Source organism: Pelobates fuscus, chromosome 9 (genome assembly GCF_036172605.1).
Source record: "Pelobates fuscus isolate aPelFus1 chromosome 9, aPelFus1.pri, whole genome shotgun sequence".
In the NCBI taxonomy this organism is placed as follows: Eukaryota; Metazoa; Chordata; class Amphibia; order Anura; family Pelobatidae; genus Pelobates; species Pelobates fuscus.
The window spans coordinates 50,078,733-50,095,346 of record NC_086325.1 but is presented as its reverse complement, the minus strand read 5'-3'; the positions used below and the strand labels follow the sequence as shown (position 1 = coordinate 50,095,346).

The following is a 16,614-nucleotide window of genomic DNA, read 5'->3' as shown; positions in this document are numbered from 1 at the left end:
CATCTCGATGACGTTGTTTTAGGGGCTCATGTCAGTGGGTGTCTTCTTCTTGAATGGTTTAACCTCAAAGTTGTCACCCCCAAGCGCCTGTCTGCTTTGATACTGTTTATATTTTGTGGGTATCAGTACCAGCTAATTGACAAGGCCCAAATAGGTAATCTTCTGGGATTGTTGTAACTACTGCAGAGGAGACCTGCTTCTACGTACACGCACGCACTCACTCTCACCATTGCACTATACAGCATGCTGAATTCGTATCGTCCGTGATATGCAAGTTATTTAAACTTTTAGCCATGCAGCGGGCAGATCTCCGTAATCGATCACTTTCTAGCAAGTCACAGCACTGCTGGCGTGATTCACAGCATGCATCATCACTCACTAAGTGCAAGACTGCAATAGAGCACTATAGAAGTCTGCACCCACACTGACGTGCAAAGCTCAATTCCCACAATAGACTACTAGGGATCCAAGTTCCCTACTAAACCCCAGAAATTGGAGGTTGCAGCTACATTACATACAACCAGCAACACACACACACACACTAATAATACACCCAGCCCACTAAACATTTTAGCAAATTAAATCCGAATGGCAAAACGGAGGCAAAAATAGTGCGCCAATCGTAAGTATAGCAGATATGTGTAATAAAAGAACCGTGACAAGTGCACTTAATCTTAATTAAATACAAATATTCAACAGCTGCTTCACACTCCAGGGGAAGTCTCCCTCACCCCCTGTGATAGATATACAAAATGTAGAGTTGTATATAACAAGGTTTTAAATCACACTATAGTATATACCAGTGTTGGAAATTTGATTTAAAACCTTGCTATATACAACTCTACATTTTGTGTAACTATAGCAGAGTTGGAGATTCTTTCCCCCCCCCCCCCCCCCCCCCGATCAGATATTTTTCCATTTGGATTTAGTTTGAGAAAATTCAGACTTTAGTGAATAATTCTGCCAATTTCCAGGTCGAAGCAGGGTCCTCAAACTTTCTAATTTTAAATTATTTTTTTGTCAGGACAAGTAGAGTGTGATGACAAACAAGTAGTGTGGCTACCACTTTTTTCCCTAGGACAAGTAGATTTAAAAAGAAACCTAAAAACAGCTATATATTATCCCCTAAAGTGATACATGCAGTACAATTCATATCTATATAACCAATTCATATAAAATTGTCTTGATTTTGGGGATGGAGGGTTCAGGAAGTGCATGACAATGAGATCCCTAAATTAATGTGAGGAAACACAAAGTGACATTTTATTTTAAGTTGCTTTATATAACTGAACAATAAAGAGAATAAAATGACACAATTAGTGCAAGATCACAAAATATTCTGAACTAAAAAGTAATTTCCCATGAAACTACTGAAAAACTGTAAAATATTAAAACTCTTTTAAATAGACATTATTTAAATATATGGATCATGTAAAAGGATGTTAAACATAGTTGTTTAATTGTGCCCAGTAATTACAAGACTAAACCTTAAAATAAATATTTTCGACATTTAATAGCAAAGATGGCGATAATCACAGAAAAAGAAAAACGCAATTTCAATATCTGCAAAAGGAGAAAAAAAAGAAATACTATAGTACAAACATTTATGGAAACATTAAAAGAAGATCAACATAGTAAACTTTTTTATTTAGGATCCATTACAAACTAATGCAAAGTGAAGTTTTCTTGCGCACTTCGATTACACAGAACTAAATGTAGATAGTGACTGAAGTCTTAGTCTTAGTCTTCTTACAAATTATGTTCTTCTTCAGGTAGAACAAGTGCATAAGATCCAACCTGCCCTTGTCGTCGCAACTCATTTAAGAGATCTTGTTTACTTCTTTTTCTGCTTACAACCAAGAATCTTTCCTCACCCTGTCCATGAGATCTACTTTTGAGGCCAAATCTTAAAGCCAATTGATGTATAAGCTTTCGTTCTTCGTTGCTAAGTCCTCTGGAGAACGTTAGATCATCCTGGTTATGAGAAGAAGCATAGACTCTAATTATCTGTTCAAGGTCACGCTTATTTATTTTGTGTTTGTTTGATACGAGACCCAGCCCTTCCCGGTGAAACTGTTCTGTAACAGATATCGGCTCAGCTATTCCTTCCCCTGCTTTCCCCAAGCCTCCACCTGTCCATCCCATCTTTCTGAGCAGTTGGTTGCCAATGTTATCCTCCTTAATTTGTTGCCTGGATGCCTCTTTCTTTGACCACCCATGAATTTGTTGTCTTGAAATAGCATCTTGCACAGGACCATTCTTTATGTTGTTAATCAACACAGGCTGAGTCTTCTTCAGAGCCTTCACAGCCTCCTCGGCTGCAAGATGTTTTACTGCTTTTCTAATGCCAACTGCTTCAGCTAAAAACGTCTGCTCCATGAACACCTTGCACTTCCAATTCAAGCCTTCCTCTTTTTCAAATACGTATTCTACAGTCACTTTGTTGAACTGGGCAGTATTGTTTAAAGTACAAACTGGATTTGAGGTGTTTTCATAGATCATAATATCTTTCAATTCCGCGGTTTCATTGCTGGGAGGTTGAGTGTAGCTAGTCTTCTGGAGTTTAGACTGCTGGTTCTTGAGAATTTGGACAGCAGCTTCCGCTGCAGCATGTTTGCTGCTTTTTTTGGTGCCATATCCATCTGCTACATAGTGATCTTGAACATACACACTGCATCGCCACGTATTGCCAGGTCCCGCGTCGTACGTATAGCCCACTGTCATTTTGTTAAATCTAGCAGAGTTGTTCAGTATGCCTATGGCATCACATGCATTTTCAGTAAGAATAAAATCTGACCAGGTTTTGGATGAGGATCCTCCTTTTACCAAATCACTTCCTTGTTGATTAAAGGGAGACAATTCTGTACCACTATGCAGTTTTAAGGCAGGTGGCAATTCCTTGAAAGGTGTGTTTGTTAACCAAACTACAAAATCGTCTATGTAGGCATGTCCGAATTTTCGTGTTACAGCTATCACTTCTACAGGTTTCTGTAGCAGCTGTATGGCGTTCTTAGCGGCTTTATCTCTAGCTCCATTTTTACTGCCCGAGTACCCGGTGGCTAAGTAAATATCCTGGCATCTCACTTCACATGCATATCCACTGCTTTGAGGCCTGTAGCTTTCCGGGAGGTCCAATGGGTGAATCTCTTTTAGAGACACATATGTATACTCTGGGTTTTTCTTACAATCCTGAATGCTGCTGGATAACATACAAGTGTAATTTATGTGCTTATCATCCTTGTGATACGCTCCCATTTTTTGTCTCACAACAGCTGAAAGCTGTTTTATAAAAGTGGATTTCTCTGAATTCTGTAAAGAATGGTTTCCTTGACCTTGCATACATCTTCCTGGTTTGTGTGGCGTTTTTACAAACCCAAAGCCTTTCCTTCCTGGTTTGTTTACATCTGTCCATGTATCTAGCACATTGCTGCGAAAGTCTTTGGACATTTCTGAATAATGAGATTCATACTTAGCCGTGTAATTCTGCTCTATTTTCGACATGAAGGTTCCAGGTTCATGTATGCTTTGTTCTTTTACATTTGAGGAGTTCTGTTCTGGTTCACAGTCTTCTTCAGTTACATAGACCTCATCTGAAGTGAATGAATATGAGCTTTGTGGCACCATTTGAGAAGTTGAACGATTTAAAATACTATCTTCAGCTGGAAAACACCTATCCGAATTATCTTTGGTAGGAATAAACTTTTTGTCATCTTCTACCGTGCTGACAACAAAATGCACTGGCTGAAAACGAGGCCGCGGACCAAACTTAGAAGCACTCTTCTTTGGAGGCTGCTCACCTGTAAGACAATACATGACAAAAAAAAAAGTCAAGTTTAGGCTACACAGTATAATGAATTATAGAAATATTTTCATAAGGGAAATATGGTCTACTTTACAAAAGTAAACAGACTGAAATAAATGTATCGCACACATGGATTTATATTTTGGCAACATGGGTAGAATAACAGGTGCCCCCTATTATTTCTGTATACTATTCTGTACTGTATAGTGAGCTGCATACACTCTGCTAACACTAAGCACCAAAACCACTACAGCATGCTGTAATAGCAAAGATGCTAGGAGTGCCCTGGTACACCCCTCACTGTAAGGAGTCAATGTCGGCCTAACTCTTTAATCAGAGATAGGCCTGTTGGTGCAGGACTTCGCTAATCGTCTGAGAGCGACCAATGCAGTCATGGGTTTAATGCTCATTTAGATAAAGTGATGGGGTGGAGTGTCAAAAAAAAAAAAAAAAATTGTACTTGCATACATTATATAAATAAACACATAAATATGTAGAGATACATTCAAATACACATTTTATGATCTTTGCAAGATCTAACCATCAGCACAGATGCTTCTTGATATCTAATAAAGACAAAAAGGGAAAGGGCACACCCGGAACATGTGTTTTACAGGAACAGAGACCAAGATGCATACATAATACAGATTAAGGAACAGCGCTCACATAAAAATGCACTTTTACATTTTAGAAGGCTACTTAAAATCACCTCTCTCGGCAAACAAATAGTGGGGTTTGGTTATAGACCATTTAAGGATGGCTGAGGGCAGAAAGGTTGTTAAAAAATTTTTTTTTTTTATTGCAACCATTTTGAGTTTCTAAGGTGTAATAAAGACACTATAAACACACAACCAGACGGGCACATCTCTAATAGTTAAAGTATTTGAATGTGACATGCACACACTTTATTTGCCACACACCTGTAACCATTCACATCCATAGATACACACAATATTACTAGCCAATCATGGATACATCTAAGCAGCCAGCCCCTCACAGTTATCACATACATGCATATGTGAGAGTCCAGGGCTTAAAATTTCAATTCCTTCACTACTAGCAGGGCTTTAAAATTTACCGGTCCCTGCCACATGTTATTCTTTAACGGCTTACCATCATCTGCAGCTCTTCGCCTTTTCAATGCTTTGGTTCCTGGTACAAGCTCAAACGATGGCATTTCACCAAGGTCAATTCCTTCAGCCATTTCATGAACCTTTTGAGTGAGCTGCTCCCCATAACTATAAAGACAATAATCACGATATACAGATTGTAACTTTTATGATTTAGTCATGTGATATAACACTGGCATTTTTATTACAGGGGGAAAATATATGCATTCTTCTTATAATGCATATGCTGGAGTACACCACACAAACCATATATTACAAATAAAGCCCAAGTAAATGATGCATTTTAACTCGGCAGGATCCTGTTGTAAAGTCCACTATGAGGAGTTAAACCTGCTGGGAGCTCACTGAGACACTCCCCAAACATGGCAGGACTCGGAGAAATGTGTTAAATAGTTAATAAATGAGCCTTAGTAAAGGCAAACTGACTTGGCTACCTTGTGCAATAATTAAAGCTCACAGTGGAGCAGAGACTATATCTGATGACAAAGCCCAGCTCCTTTGCCACCACTTAGTAATGCAGAAGATTCATTTTTCAGAATATTCATTCAACACCTTCCAAGCCGTTCAACCTCTAGTTACTTTGGCCACATAATTTAAAATGGAATATTTCACATTATCCTCATGGCTGTAGATATGCTAAGCTTTAGGTGCTAGAGAAAATCTATGCTTTTGCCAAACCACATAATGTTTGACCAGAAATAGGGGGGGGGGGGGCTCATCCAAAGACCCATAACCACTACAATGAGCAGGAGCTGGAAAAGTTATGGTACTTTTTGTTGTTGTTGCTAATTACCATAACCACTACAGGCTGTTCAAGCTGCACAAAAAAATAAAAAAATAATGGTGCTTTCTTTCTAGATTAAAAAAGGTTTGACCTGTAGCTACCCCCATTTCTCTGGCTTCTGACTTTATTCTTAAACTTGGTTTCCTCCTCTGGCCATCCAAATAATTTTTACAGTGTCAGAATACACAGAGATGTGCTTTGATCACCCATGTGTATCTATGGCTTTTGTTTCAACAAAAAGCCAGTCAGACCTGCAAGCTTACAGAACAGCTTCCAGCAGTGTAGAAGATGACTTGCTCTGTGCGAACATGCACACATTGCTCAAAATATCTGAATGACCAAACTATGGAGTGGAGCCACAGTAATTAACCTTTTGGAGTAATGAATAAAAAGTCATACTTTTAAAAAGGTGAGCATGCAAAGACATGCTTCTCGCACCACAAGTACTAAAATAGATGGCATCTATGCTACTTAGAATGTCTATAGAAAGTGATACCTAGCCATAATACATAATAAAGGTTAGTCTGTGTGATCGTAATATACAAAGACATGTCTTGCTCTTAAATCCCACAACCCCTGGGCGGCAGAAATGACCACAGTATACATCAGCCCCAATACATACAGTAAAAACCAAACTAAAGAGTTACTTGTGTACTAATCCAAATCCCTAAGCATATTTAAATAACTGGAAGTTTTTAGTATTACCCCAATAGCCATTAGGTGGAGGCTTTGTTAGTTTGTTGTTAGTGTAGGACCCACCTAAGGGGTTTGCCTTGACGTGGTAGGTGAGCTTCCAACTCCATTTATTTAAGTATGCGTAGGGATTTGGGATAGTGCGCAAGTAACTCTTTTCTTTGGTTTTTACCGTGTGATATTAGATGATTAGATTACATGATGCTATTTACTGTTTAGTTGCACAGTGCAGAGACATTTCAATTACAATCCTAGAAAACGCAATTATTTAACACCCTTGCATTCACCACTATATACATTGCAATAAAGTGACTAATGATGGGTGAACCCCAAATAAAAAGGTTTCAGATTACCAATGTATAGCTGTATAAATGTAGATGGAGAATTAGCTTTGCACAGACACATACACACTAACACCAGTATAACAGTTATTCATTGAATTGTGAGCGACTAACATTCTTACTCATACCATGACCCCATTATTAGTTAATACTTCACAACAGCAACAAATCCCTGTAAATAAAATTTAAGTGCTGTAAAATAAGGTGTCCACAACCCAACCTAAGTAATATCTGGTGATTCTCATCATAGTATATCTGTATGCATAAAAACACCTAACTTTGCAATCTGTAAAGGTTCGATTAAAGGGAAACAATGAGGTAAAAAAATTTTTTTGTAATGCATAAAGATAAAGCATTTAAATGTTTTTATTAACTCAGCAGGAGTTTAAGGGTTAAACATTTACCCCTTCCCCACTGTGGCAAATATCAATTCACACATAGCCTGGTTCACTGTTTAGGGTAGCTCTCGGCACACGCACGGTCTGTCCCTCCACTCAGTGCTCCCTGGGCCTGTCCCTCCACTCAGTGCTCCCTGGGCCTGTCCCTCCACTCAGTGCTCCCTGGGCCTGTCCCTCCACTCAGTGCTCCCTGGGCCTGTCCCTCCACTCAGTGCTCCCTGGGCCTGTCCCTCCACTCAGTGCTCCCTGGGCCTGTCCCTCCACTCAGTGCTCCCTGGGCCTGTCCCTCCACTCAGTGCTCCCTGGGCCTGTCCCTCCACTCAGTGCTCCCTGGGCCTGTCCCTCCACTCAGTGCTCCCTGGGCCTGTCCCTCCACTCAGTGCTCCCTGGGCCTGTCCCTCCACTCAGTGCTCCCTGGGCCTGTCCCTCCACTCAGTGCTCCCTGGGCCTGTCCCTCCACTCAGTGCTCCCTGGGCCTGTCCCTCCACTCAGTGCTCCCTGGACCTGTCCCTCCACTCAGTGCTCCCTGGACCTGTCCCTCCACTCAGTGCTCCCTGGACCTGTCCCTCCACTCAGTGCTCCCTGGACCTGTCCCTCCACTCAGTGCTCCCTGGACCTGTCCCTCCACTCAGTGCTCCCTGGACCTGTCCCTCCACTCAGTGCTCCCTGGACCTGTCCCTCCACTCAGTGCTCCCTGGACCTGTCCCTCCTTTACCTTGGATTTCAAGCAACCGACAAATGCAGTTAAAGGACCACTATAGTGCCAGGAAAACAAACTCATTTTCCTGGCACTTTAGTGTTAATAGGTCCCCCCACCCTTATGGCCCCCCTCCTGCCGGGCTGAAGGGGGAGGGAGGGGTTAAAATCTTGCCTTACTCCAGCGCCGGGTTCTCTCCTCCTCCTTCCGACGTCATCAGCTGAATGCGCAGCAAGAGCCGCGTGCGCAGTCAGTCCACAGGAAAGCATTTCTCAAGGTTTTCCTATGGACGCTGGCGTCTTCTCACTGTGAAAATCACAGTGAGAAGCGCAGAAGCGCCTCTAGCGGCTGTCAATGAGACAGCCACTAGAGGCTGGATTAACCCTATTATAAACATAGCAGTTTCTTTGAAACTTCTATGTTTATAGCAGGCAGGATTAACCGTAGATGGACCTGGCACCCAGACCACTTCATTAAGCTGAAGTGGTCTGGGTGCCTATAGTGGTCCTTTAAAGTGTGAGTGCAAGGATTATATATATATATATATATATATATATATATATATATATATATATATATATATATATATATCGGCAGAATGTTCAGAAAAGGAAAGATGGAAAAAAATATATAAAATACCTTTACACCTCATTCATTCAACTGGTCACCAAAGCCCCCATCCAAAGCAAGCAAGTGGTGTCTCAGGCACTTATATTCATGTATACACACTCTTTGGTATAAGGAGCCAGAGGGCTATCCAGGGCCACAGATAATAAACAAATATAAAACCACAATCAAATTAAAAATACACAAATGGAAAGAACACCAGCTAAACAGTGTGGCAATCATCCTAAACAAGCACAAAATAATGTTATGAATATAAGTAGTTTACTATGAGATAGTTGCCAGCATGTATATAACAAACCTGGCCTAGCAGTAGTACCAATATAAAAACATGGAATTAACAGTCTCAAATGCAAAATACAACAATAAATAAATTTGAATAAGTGTAGTTTGGTTCCAAAATAAAAATGCTAATCTTCAAAGTCTTTGAGTGTGCTGGAAATGGTTAATAGCTAAAGCCACAATTCCTGGTATGCACTGTACATGTAATATGATCATCCAAGTAGTGTGTGATGTATATTAAAGGGACACTATAGTCACCTGAACAACTTTAGCTTAATGAAGCAGTTTTGGTGTATAGAACATGTCCCTGCAGCCTCACTGCTCAATCCTCTGCCATTTAGGAGTTAAATCCCTTTGTTTATGAACCCTAGTCACACCTCCCTGCATGTGACTTGCACAGCCTTCCATAAACACTTCCTGTAAAGAGAGCCCTATTTAGGCTTTCTTTATTGCAAGTTCTGTTTAATTAAGATTTTCTTATCCCCAGCTATGTTAATAGCTTGCTAGACCCTGCAAGAGCCTCCTGTATGTGATTAAAGTTCAATTTAGAGATTGAGATACAATTATTTAAGGTAAATTACATCTGTTTGAAATTGGAACCAGTTTTTTTTTTCATGCAGGCTCTGTCAATCATAGCCAGGGGAGGTGTGACTAGGGCTGCATAAACAGAAACAAAGTGATTTAACTCATAAATGACTGAATTGAGCAGTGAAATTGCAGGGGAATGATCTATACACTAAAACTGCTTTATTTAGCTAAAGTAATTTAGGTGACTATAGTGTTCCTTTAATGTAACAGCTTTCATTAGAAGGCTCCTGCTACAGTATCAGCTGGAGAGCTGTGATGATCTAGTACCCGCAGAAAGTATCCACAATAAATAGACGCTACTGGGATCATCCTGATAGATAGTGGGTTGTGTGTAGTTACAATATCAAAATAATGATGTTCTTTGACTTTCACATGCAACATGCTTAGGTCTAGTATGTTTTTTTTAGTTGATAGCTTGGTCAATTTGAGTGTTGCGTTTCTGCTTTTCAGAGAAAATTTGGTGACATTCAAATCGGCAATCATCTCATCTTCATCAAAAGCCTTTTTTTCCAACATTAAAGGAACACTATAGGGTCAGGAACACAAACATGAATTCCTGACCCTATAGGGTTAAAACCACTATCTAGCCCCCTCACGCCTCCCTAAATATAGTGAAATCTTACTTGTACTCAAGCCTGAAGCTGCTGGCTTTGTCCCGGTTTCCTTTAGACCTGCCCACTGCCTGCTGACATCAGCAGAAGTGGTAGCCTGATCCAATCACAATGCTTCCCCATAGGATTGGCTGAGACTGACAAAGAGGCAGATTGGCGGCAGAGCCAGCACAATTTAAACAATCCTGGTCAATCAGCATCTCCTCATAGAGATTAATTGAATCAATGCATCTCTATGAGGAAAGTTCAGTGTCTGCATGCAGAGCGAGGAGACACTAAATGTTTGGATGCATTTTAGGCAGCCATGACCCAGGAAGGATCTCTAACAGCCATCTAAGGAGTGGCCAGTGAAGTTATCACTAGGTTGAAATGCAAACACTGCATTTTCTCTGAAAAGATGCCATCTTCGCCTAAGTCAGGGAATTTCCCATGATGTTTGCACCCTTACGTTTTAGTTATGGCCTTTGCCAAGTTAAGGGAGGTCCCTAGAATGAACAAAAACAAAAGAAGTGTTACTTTTTAATTTATGAACTACGGTAACCCGAAAATGAAGACACCTAAAATGTTCACACACAGAGATTTGGAGACAGACACTGCTCCATTTTATAATGACAGAGAGGCTAACATGATGACATGTTCAAGAGGGTACGTTATTCTATTTAAAATGATATTGCAAGCATAATCTTATAAACTCTGCTATCAATTATTGTAATATATTGTATATATCTATATTTTTATATAATAACTATCTAAAAGACAAAACTTTATTGCTTCCCAGACAATCCTTTTTTTATACTGTATTCTCAATTATTTATATATTTTAAATAGAGGATCTCTTACTAACTATATAAAATTATGGCTAAGATATCTGTATGGTTAGCCCTGCCAAGTTCCATGCTTTAAGACATTATAGTGGTAAATAATGGAACCAGCCGCGGTTACGCTGGAATGGGATCCCACAGCCCTGGTGTGTGGAGCTGGAGAGGGGGGCACCACAGCCCTGGTGTGTGGAGCTGGAGAGGGGGGCACCACAGCCCTGGTGTGTGGAGCTGGAGAGGGGGGCACCACAGCCCTGGTGTGTGGAGCTGGAGAGGGGGGCACCACAGCCCTGGTGTGTGGAGCTGGAGAGGGGGGCACCACAGCCCTGGTGTGTGGAGCTGGAGAGGGGGGGCACCACAGCCCTGGTGTGTGGAGCTGGAGAGGGGGGGCACCACAGCCCTGGTGTGTGGAGCTGGAGAGGGGGGGCACCACAGCCCTGGTGTGTGGAGCTGGAGAGGGGGGGCACCACAGCCCTGGTGTGTGGAGCTGGAGAGGGGGGGCACCACAGCCCTGGTGTGTGGAGCTGGAGAGGGGGGGCACCACAGCCCTGGTGTGTGGAGCTGGAGAGGGGGGGCACCACAGCCCTGGTGTGTGGAGCTGGAGAGGGGGGGCACCACAGCCCTGGTGTGTGGAGCTGGAGAGGGGGGGCACCACAGCCCTGGTGTGTGGAGCTGGAGAGGGGGGGCACCACAGCCCTGGTGTGTGGAGCTGGAGAGGGGGGGCACCACAGCCCTGGTGTGTGGAGCTGGAGAGGGGGGGCACCACAGCCCTGGTGTGTGGAGCTGGAGAGGGGGGGCACCACAGCCCTGGTGTGTGGAGCTGGAGAGGGGGGGCACCACAGCCCTGGTGTGTGGAGCTGGAGAGGGGGGGCACCACAGCCCTGGTGTGTGGAGCTGGAGAGGGGGGCACCACAGCCCTGGTGTGTGGAGCTGGAGAGGGGGGCACCACAGCCCTGGTGTGTGGAGCTGGAGAGGGGGGCACCACAGCCCTGGTGTGTGGAGCTGGAGAGGGGGGCACCACAGCCCTGGTGTGTGGAGCTGGAGAGGGGGGCACCACAGCCCTGGTGTGTGGAGCTGGAGAGGGGGGCACCACAGCCCTGGTGTGTGGAGCTGGAGAGGGGGGCACCACAGCCCTGGTGTGTGGAGCTGGACAGGGGGGCACCACAGCCCTGGTGTGTGGAGCTGGAGAGGGGGGCACCACAGCCCTGGTGTGTGGAGCTGGACAGGGGGGCACCACAGCCCTGGTGTGTGGAGCTGGAGAGGGGGGCACCACAGCCCTGGTGTGTGGAGCTGGAGAGGGGGGCACCACGCACCACAGCCCTGGTGTGTGGAGCTGGAGAGGGGGGCACCACAGCCCTGATGTGTGGAGCTGGAGAGGGGGGCACCACAGCCCTGGTGTGTGGAGCTGGAGAGGGGGGCACCACGCACCACAGCCCTGGTGTGATGTTTCTGGGGGGGCACCACAGCCCTGGTGTGTGTTGCTGGGGGGGGGAGGTCATGGTGTGTGTTGCTAGGGGGGGGGGGAGGTCATGGTGTGTGTTGCTAGGGGGGGGGAGGTCATGGTGTGTGTTGCTAGGGGGGGTCGGGGGGAGGTCATGATGTGTGTTGCTGGGGGGGGGGGGTCCCACAGCTCTGGTGTGTGTTGCTGGAGGGGGGGGGGGCTCACCCAGGACTCACCGGTTGCCCATGAAGACCATGTTGGTCCACACCACAGACAGGGCGATGAGCTGGTCCAGCTTGCGGCCCGGGTAGAGGTGTCGGTGTTTACGCAGGAATTGCTCCCGGGCCGCCCACTGCTTGTCGCTCTCATGGTACTGGCGCAGCTCCTCCAGCCCGGGCTTCTCGGTCCTCCCGGCCATGGTCACCGCCTGGCAAGCTGCACCCCGGCCGTTATACCAGACACCGGGCCAGCCTCGCACAGCAGCGTGCGCTCCGCCTAACGTGGGATTACTGGGCTAACCATAGAGGGCACTGACAGGAAAGAGCGTCTCAATCGAGAACAACCATAGAGAGGCGTGTACTGTACAAACCGAGCGCCTCCCCAGCGACACACAGCGCTTCCATTCACACAGCGACCCCTAGAGGGATCTGAGTGTGAGGTCAATGTTAAAGGACCCATCTAGGCACCCAGACCACTTCAGCTTAATGAAGTGGTCTGGGTGCCAGGTCCCTCTAGGATTAACCCTTTTTTATTATAAACATAGCAGTTTCAGAGAAACTGCTATGTTTATAAATGGGTTAATCCAGCCTCCAAATGCTCTAGTGGCTGTCTCACTGACAGCCGCTAGAGGCGCTTGCGTGATTCTCAGTGTGAAAATCACAGTGAGAGCACGCAAGCGTCCATAGGAAAGCATTGTAAATGCTTTCCTATGAGACCGGCTGAATGCGCGCGCAGCTTTTGCCGTGCATGCACATTCAGCCGAATGGGAGGATCGGAGGCGGAGAGGAGGAGGAGAGCTCCCCGCCTGGCGCTGGAGAAAGAGGTAAGTTTAACCCATTCCTCACACCAGAGCCCGGCAGGAGAGGGACCCCGAGGGTGGGGGCACCCTCAGGGCTCTATAGTGCCAGGAAAGAGAGTATGTTTTCCTGGCACTATAGTGGTCCTTTAACGCCCATACATCACATGGGTTGTCCTGTCTGAGTTTGGCAATTGAGAACAGGATTTTATTATATATTCATAGAAACAAATGAAACATGTAAACAGGCACCCTCAAAGGGTTAACAACATAACAATACATCCAATTATAATGCCCCTTGCACCATCAACTCACCATGTGACCTTAAGCCACTCCTCTTTCTTTGCTGCTGCCTTCTCTGCAAAGTACATTTTAATTTTCTATCTGTCTGATACCAGAAGTTTGGTGTCAGATAAGCATAATTGGTGTCTAATTTGTCTTTTCATATTCTCGTGCATGTGTACACTGTTTGTTTCAGGGCTTCTGCCTTGCTTTTTGTTTCTGCTCAGCTGGATCTTGGTTGCTTCCTCCAGCCATATTGCCAACCCCCCCGCCCTGCCTTCCTCGATTAGGTTGATTATCACCTGGTGTTCTGGGGCGGTTAGCAGCCCTCCATCAAGGCTGTCACTGCCCTGTATTCCTCCCTTCCTCCTCCGAGTTTCCCTCTGTGATTTCCCGGTTCGCGGCTAGCGCCGCTCGCGCATGCGCACAACCTAAGTGCGCATCGCAGCGGCCATGTTGTGGTTGGCATTTTTGCTACAATTTTCGTTTTCTGGATTTTTCCGTTATTTTGGAGGCGGTTGTGTGCCGATTGGTCAGGAAAGTTGGTGAGCAGCTCACCGGTGCTCCCCCGGAGCCTTTCCTGAGACAACACTTGGTGAGCTTGCCTTTTTCATATTGCTAAAGTTTGTATGTACTGGATTTTAAGATGCCAAAATAGTGCGTGGCATTTGTAATTATTCCTACCCTACACTATTAGAGATTTGGGTTCCCCTTATCTCCTATCTGTCCCAATATATATTCTGTTACTATAATTACTGTGGATGCTTTCTGGGCAGCTTCTATTTGACTATGCAGTCACAAAAGGATTTGGGCATGGCTTCTAACGATGCTCCCATTTGTGCCAATAGACACCCTACAGCCAGTGGCGTACATACCGGGGTCGCAGGGGTCGCGGCTGCGACCGGGCCCGGCCCACCAGGGGGCCCGGCCGCCCTGCGACCCAGGTATGTACCCACAGGGCCAGCCTATTCTGCTGGGGGGCCCAAGAGCCGGCCACCTCCGGGCCCCCCGAGGCTGGCCCTGCTGTCACCCGGCTGGCGGGCGCGCGAGGGAGCACTGTCCCCTGAGTGCTCCCTCTTCAGCTCCCTCGCGCACCGCACTGAAACCGGAGCCGGAAGATGACGTCATCTTCCGGCTCCGGCATCAGTACGCGGCGCGCGAGGGAGCTGAAGAGGGAGCACCCAGGGGACAGTGCTCCCTCGCGCGCCCGCCAGCCAGCCCGGTGACAGCAGGGCCAGCAACACCACTGGACCCCAGGGAATCCCCCCAGCTCTCCCACAGGTAAGGAGGCTGGGGGGATTAAATAAAAAAAAAAAAGTGAGTGTGTTAGTGTGAGTGTGTTAGTGTGAGTGTGTTAGTGTTAGTGTGTTAGTGTGAGTGAGTGTGTTAGTGTGAGTGAGTGTGTGAGTGATTGTGTTAGTGAGTGTGATTGTGTTAGTGAGTGTGTTACTGTTAGTGAGTGTGTTAGTGTGAGTGATTGTGTTAGTGTGAGTGATTGTGTTAGTGTGAGTGATTGTGTTAGTGAGTGTGTTAGTGAGTGTGTTAGTTAGTGTGAATGTTAGTGTGTGTGTGTTAGTGAGTGCGTTAGTGAGTGTGTTAGTGTGTGTGTGTGTCTGTCACTGAGTGTGTGTCTGTCAGTAAATGTGTGCGTCTGTTCATGAGAGTGTGTGTGTGTGTGTCTAAAGCACTTACCTTTCTCCAGCGCCGGGCTCCCTTGGCGCTGGGGATCTCTCCGTCCCGATCCGCCTCTCAGCTCCGAATGCACATGCGTGGCAAGAGCCACGCGCGCATTCAAACCGCCCATAGGAAAGCATTACTCAATGCTTTCCTATGGACGTTCAGCGTCTTCTCACTGTGATTTTCACAGTGAGAATCACAGAAAATCCTCTAGCGGCTGTCAATGAGACAGCCACTAGAGGCTGGATTAACCCTCAGTGAAACATAGCAGTTTCTCTGAAACTGCTATGTTTTCAGCTGCAGGGTTAAAACTAGAGAGACCTGGCACCCAGACCACTTCATTGAGCTGATTTGATCTGGGTGTCTGTAGTGGTCCTTTAAGTGTATGTGTTTATGCATGCACTGGCGTACATACCGCGGTCGCACGGTTCGCAGCCCTGCGACCAGGTGCCCGCCGCCATGTGTTGCGGCCCCAGCCCGCGCAGAGTAAGCGCGCGGGGGGGGGGGCACGGATCAGTTTTCGCACCGGGGCCCCATGGGTTGTGTGTACGCCACTGCCTACAGCCCAGGTTGTACCCAGACTTTCTGGCCTGCATAACACTGACGAGACAGCTCAGGAGCAATTGAACTTGGAAGAGCTTCATTCGCTCCTGGATACCACTATCGCTAAGTCAGTAACCCAAGCCATTTATTCGGCTATGGGAGCCATGTCGAATACTCTATCCCACTCCATCAGTCAACCCTCATGTCCACCCAGTGGACCTCGACCCACATTGCTCCTTATCCCACGGAGCACAAACCGGTGAATACTGGTGGATGCAAAGCCACCAAAAAATCTTCTACATACCACAAGAGCCACCCACTGGGCAAAATCAGTGAGGAGTTGGAAGAGGGCAAAAGCCCTAATAGAAGCATCTGAGTCAGATTCGGAACAGGAGGAGGCATTGAGCGAGTCCGATGATGAAGACTCTTACAGCTCGGGCACGCTATTTCCCGACCATGGCTCTCTATCCGTGTCCGGGAATGATAAGGATGGTGTGGAGGACTCCACCCTCCTTGACCTGCAGGGCTAAATATTAACCTATGTCCAGTGGCATGTTTTAAAGAATACGAGTCCAGGACTTCAACTTGTGATCCATCATATCCTGATTTGTTTTTGGCCCTTCGGCATCCGCATCATCCTGTTTCTGCAGTTACATAGTCTCGTTGGGTAAAATGGATGACATCAGCGGGCATCGACACTTCAGCATATGGGGCACACTCGGTCAGGGGTGCCATAGCGTCTAAGGCTTTCTCCAAAGGATGCAGGTTAGAGGACCTCCTCCGGGTTGCTGATTGGTCACGCGAGTCTACCTTCAAGGAGTTTTATTTTTGACCAGTTTCTCATTTTTCTGATGTGGTTATTTCGCAGCTTTGAACTCGCATAAAACT

At 45.9% G+C, this 16,614-nt stretch overlaps 1 protein-coding gene across 1 annotated transcript; it reads right to left on the bottom strand.

Annotated features, from left to right (window-relative positions):
• Positions 1–1,628: 1,628 nt before the first annotated feature.
• NKRF (NFKB repressing factor) lies at positions 1,629–12,771 on the bottom strand. Its single transcript, XM_063431940.1, has 3 exons — positions 12,446–12,771; positions 4,916–5,040; positions 1,629–3,797 (listed from the first exon to the last, which is right to left on the bottom strand). Exons 1-3 carry the CDS (start codon positions 12,625–12,627, stop codon positions 1,750–1,752), a joined length of 2,355 nt encoding a protein of 784 aa, XP_063288010.1. The 5' UTR covers positions 12,628–12,771; the 3' UTR covers positions 1,629–1,749.
• Positions 12,772–16,614: the final 3,843 nt, after the last annotated feature.

What these genes read in the sequence shown, in the direction of transcription:
- NKRF (XM_063431940.1), bottom strand. Translation starts at nt 12,627, where the DNA reads ATGGCCGGGAGGACCGAGAAGCCCGGGCTGGAGGAGCTGCGCCAGTAC. An exon ending in ATGGTCTTCATGGGCAACCG is followed by an intron (nt 5,041 to 12,445) that starts GTGAGTCCTGGG and finishes TTGTCTTTATAG; the next exon opens with TTATGGGGAGCAGCTCACTC. An exon ending in GCGAAGAGCTGCAGATGATG is followed by an intron (nt 3,798 to 4,915) that starts GTAAGCCGTTAA and finishes ATTGTCTTACAG; the next exon opens with GTGAGCAGCCTCCAAAGAAG.